Genomic DNA, 5,109 nt, shown 5'->3' with positions numbered 1-5,109 from the left:
ACTCTTCCATAATTAATTAAAGGGGGAGTATTATGTAAAACGTTTTGAGCTTTACGTCATGTTATAATGTTACTCCATCATCAATAACATAAGTCAAGTGTTGCCTAGATTTTTTCATGCATGCTGGAGAAATCCTTTAATCTCCCGTGACTCCCCCCACTCAGTTCCTTCAGACTAGTGGCAACAGCAATTAGCAAACACCTGACGGAACTGAATATCCGCTGGGCTTATCATATGAACAACTTCTGAGTGCTAACTCAAATTTCTTTATCATTTTTGATAGATACAGCATTTTTATAATATCTGAACAGTTACTTAATTATGCTATAAAATTACACAATATCACCCCTTTAATAAGAAAGTATTTTATAATTCTAGCTATATATATATATATATATATATATATATATATATATATATATATATATATATATATATATATATATATATATATATATATATATATATATATATAGCTATATATTTTTCATCACTATACAGGAAATGAAAATAAATAACTGTGACTGATGTGTTTAGAAAACGCGTATTTAACCACAGAGAATATGTCCTTCTTAGCAGATGTATGGGACTAGAGCAGAAATTGTGCATCATTACGGCTTGTGTATGTAAACAGTGAGTGACTGGAGAGGGAAGCTCCGCCTCTGCCGCTCTGTGATTCGCCGAGCCGCGCAGGGGGCGTGTCCAGCCAGGCTCCCGTATAAATGAGCGACGCTCCGTCGTGGAGCTCATGATTTGTATGGAAGCGCCGCGCGACGTTGTGGCGGGGGGAGCAGACTGAATGCAGTCATCGTGTTTCTGGACGGAAAGAAAAGGAGGCCGCCACGTTTCTGTTTTACGTCGCCCGGACAGCCGCGCGCCCTGGTTGCTGTGTTTTTATTTTTCTCTCCCCTCTCTCTTTTTTCTTTTTTTTTTCTTTTTGTCTTTTTTTGGAGGACTGACTGGATACTGACAGCAGCTGCTGTGGAGCTGAAATCTCATCTCAGCCATCTTTGACTACCCCCCCACCCCTCTCTCCCTCCTCCTCCTCCTGCTGCTGCTCCTCCTCGGCTCAAAGTAAACACGGCTTGCACGTCGCGTGCAACTCCATGCAGGATCCCGAGGCAGGCGAGATGGGCTCGGCGCGCGACATCTGACCCGATCTGCTCGCATCCGAGCCGCACAGGGGAGGGGACGCGACTCGCCGGAGTCATGGACCTGCTCGGGATCTACCTGCTCCTCTGCCTCGCTCTCCTTCCCCGATCCAGCGGCACCGCGGCCAAGGAGATCACCTGCCAGGAAATAGTCGTGCCCCTGTGCAAGGGGATCGGCTACAACTACACCTACATGCCCAATCAGTTCAACCACGACACGCAGGACGAGGCCGGTCTGGAGGTGCACCAGTTCTGGCCTCTGGTGGAGATCCAGTGCTCGCCGGACCTGAAGTTCTTCCTCTGCAGCATGTACACCCCGATCTGCCTGGAGGACTACAAAAAGCCCCTTCCGCCGTGCCGGAGCGTGTGCGAGAGAGCCCGGGCCGGCTGCGCGCCGCTCATGAGGCAGTACGGCTTCCCCTGGCCGGACAGGATGAAGTGCGACCTGCTGCCGGTGCAGGGGAACCCGGACACCTTGTGCATGGACTACAACCGGACGGACTCCACCACGGTCTCCCCCGTGCTGTCGAAGCCCACCAACCACCCGGGGAAAGGGTCTAGCCCGGCTAAAAGCAAGCCCGGCAGACTCGGAAAGTACAAGCCGCCCAACGCTCCGTGCGAGCCGGGCTGCAAGTGTCTGGAGCCCATGGTGCCGGTGAACACCGACCGCCACCCGCTGTACAACCGAGTCAAAACCGGCCAAATCACCAACTGCGCCATGCCGTGCCACAACTCGTACTTTACGCACGACGAGCGGGCGTTCACCGCCTTCTGGATCGGACTCTGGTCAGTGTTGTGCTTCGTGTCGACTTTCGCCACCGTGGCCACGTTCCTCATCGACATGGAGCGCTTCAAGTACCCGGAGAGGCCGATCATCTTCCTGTCCGCCTGTTACATGTTCGTATCGGTGGGCTACATCGTCCGGCTGATCGCGGGGCACGAGAAGGTGGCGTGCAACCGGGAGTTCGAGCTGGAGCACATCCACTACCAGACCACCGGCCCCGCGCTCTGCACCGTCGTCTTCCTGCTCATCTACTTCTTCGGCATGGCCAGCTCCATCTGGTGGGTCATCCTGTCCCTCACCTGGTTCCTCGCAGCCGGGATGAAGTGGGGCAACGAGGCGATTGCCGGCTACTCCCAGTACTTCCACCTGGCCGCCTGGCTCATCCCCAGCATGAAGTCCATCGCGGTGCTGGCGCTCAGCTCCGTGGACGGAGACTCCGTGGCCGGGATCTGCTACGTCGGGAACCAGAACTTGGACAACCTGCGCGGCTTCGTCCTGGCGCCTTTGGTGATTTATTTATTCATCGGGACCATGTTCCTCCTAGCCGGATTCGTGTCGCTGTTCCGGATCCGCAGCGTCATCAAGCAAGGCGGCACCAAGACCGACAAGCTGGAGAAGCTGATGATCCGGATCGGGATCTTCACGGTGCTCTACACGGTGCCGGCGACTGTGATCGTCGCCTGCTACTTTTACGAGCAGCACAACCGGCAGAGCTGGGAGATTACGCACAACTGCTCCAACTGCCTGCTGGAGCGGGACCGCCGCAGTCCGGACTACGCGGTGTTCATGCTCAAGTACTTCATGTGCCTTCTGGTGGGCATCACGTCCGGCGTGTGGATCTGGTCCGGGAAGACCGTGGACTCTTGGAGGACTTTCTGCACCCGCTGCTGCTGGGGCAGCAAGGGCACGGGGGGCTCCATGTACAGCGACGTTAGCACGGGACTGACGTGGAGGTCGGGCACGGCCAGCTCCGTATCCTGCCCCAAGCAGATGCCGCTGTCCCAGGTCTGAATGTGGGAAGGGGGTGGGAGGGATGTTGGGGTGTTAAAGCGGCTTAGAGGACTACTAATTGTTTGGGAGATAACCCATCACATGGTGTTCTGAAACAATTTGCATTGTAATGAACTGCTGCTGAGCTGTACCTGGCATTCACACCAAGCTAATTCCCTTCTGTTTATATGTATTAGACAGGGCCGGTCCAAGGTTATGTGAGGCCCAAGGTAGAATTTCATTTCGAGGGTGAGAATAGAGGGGCTCCATCACATTTATCACAACTATTATGCACTTGAGTGAGTTGGAGCAACTCGGGGTAAAGTTTAAAGTTTCAATCCCAAACTTTAAAGAAAAGTTGACATATGGACGAAAAGTCACAGAAAGGACAAAGTTGCAGAAATTAATTAAAATATGATACTCGTTAAATTATTAAAGTGTTTGCAAGCTGGTTCTGTGTATTGTCAAGTGCTCTTTGGGGGAGGGGAGGAGGTCCTAGTTTGCATATACCTTGGGTCGGCTCTGGTAGAGGTACAGACTGAGAAAACAGGGCATTACTTATTGAGTGTAAGCAATTTTTTTACAACGATTTTATCTACTTTCTGGCAGATAAAAATGCAGAATTCAATCACAGAGGGAAAGAGAGAGAGAGAGAGGAAAAAGGAGGGGAGGGGGGTAAATTAAAGCCTTAATCGTGCCCAAGTATTTTTTTTCTTTTTTTTTTTTACGGGTCCTTCATTTTGTAATTTCAAATGTATTTATATAAAGCTAATGTAAAATACAACTGTGTATATTTGTGTATAAAGGAAACCTTTATAAGATATTGTAAATGTGTACAAAGTGTAGAGATGCCTCTTTTTTTCTGACAAAGCAAATATGACTTTTATTTTGACAATAAAACATTGGATAAATGTCAAGCTTGCGCTGTCTTTCCCACCGTACTTAAGCGAATTCCTGAAGTTTTTGAAGTTTTGAGCAATAAACATGGAGTTTTGTTTACCTAAAATTGAATGTAAAGAAGCAAATTACAACATTCATCTATTTGTTTTGAACGCCTTAACTGGTGGTGTAGTCATGGATCCATTGACTTACATGCAAAAGTTTTAAGAGTGACAGTTAAGGGGTCGAACTCTGATTCTTGGTTTGCTTCCTAAAGATACTACAGCTTTTTTGTAAAACGTCTTAAATCCCAAAGTTATCGGTACCCCTCCCCCCCCACTAACCCAGGACTTTTAGGACCTCTCTGCATCCCGTGCTGCTTTGCAGAAAAGGGAAGCCCTTTCTAACCATCAGAGACCGGTAATTAGAGGCAGGGGTTGAGTTGGAGCATCTCCATAATTGTTAAAAGTCCTCTTCACATGCTTGCTGAAGCCTGCTTTCTTAATTTAGTAAAGGAGGGAGGGAGTTGTGTGAATGGTGGTGGGTGGCAGGGGGTGAGGGGGGGGATATAAATGCATGGAACGGACCCTTTTCATCTGCAGAAACTTTGATCTTTCTTTTCTTTAACAGCCTGGAATAAAGGTGGTGAGCATTAGAAGTGTCTGTCTGATGTAGCCCAAGGTTCCCCCTAAACGTCCCCATTTGGACGCTTTGATGGACGTCTTACAATTGAGAGCGTTTTTTTTTTTTTGAAACCCCTTCTTCTTTTTCCAGAGAGGGGAGGTATTTGTGGGAGCTGAAACCTGCCAGAGCCCCTGCTTCTTGTGTTGTTTTCCTTGCAGCGTCTCAATTGAAACATCTCTCTCGGCTCAAGCTGTGTCAGTGAGTGCAGGGGCCTTGACATGAATGATGCTGAAATAGCAAAGAAAGCCCCACAGGTGGTCTGTTCACATGATCTCACATCTTTAAGGACCCTTAATCAAGGCTCTTTTTTTTTTGCTACAAATGTATCTGGTTTGGTCCCAATTAACCCAATGTGCTGGCATGGGATGATACACTGTAACCCTGTGGAGCATTGCCTTTGATTTGCCGCTCGGTGGTCACAGGAGAGGGTTTTTTTTGTAGTTTGGGACTTCGCTTTGACTCGGTTCCTTGACACTCGCATGGTAAATTCAACTTCCATTGGGTTCAGCACAGATGTGCATCTGTTTGCAGCATAAATCAGCCGTGTAAACCTGTAAGAAAGGACATCAGGCAAGAAATACTTCTTCTCTAGTGCACAAAAGGGCTAGCAAAGAGAGTTTT

General features: G+C 48.9%; 1 protein-coding gene across 1 annotated transcript; it reads left to right on the top strand.

The window, feature by feature from the left end:
- The first annotated feature begins 581 nt into the window (after window positions 1-581).
- fzd8a (frizzled class receptor 8a) lies at window positions 582-3,842 on the top strand. Its single transcript, XM_014976011.2, has one exon. The coding sequence runs from the start codon at window positions 1,210-1,212 to the stop codon at window positions 2,944-2,946; it is 1,737 nt and encodes a 578-aa protein (XP_014831497.2). The 5' UTR covers window positions 582-1,209; the 3' UTR covers window positions 2,947-3,842.
- Window positions 3,843-5,109: the final 1,267 nt, after the last annotated feature.

This window comes from Poecilia mexicana, unplaced genomic scaffold, assembly GCF_051168715.1.
Source record: "Poecilia mexicana isolate PSO_F unplaced genomic scaffold, ASM5116871v1 scaffold_20, whole genome shotgun sequence".
NCBI lineage: Eukaryota > Metazoa > Chordata > Actinopteri > Cyprinodontiformes > Poeciliidae > Poecilia > Poecilia mexicana.
The sequence above is the reverse complement of the archived record's forward strand: the minus strand, read 5'-3'. Positions and strand labels throughout refer to the sequence as shown.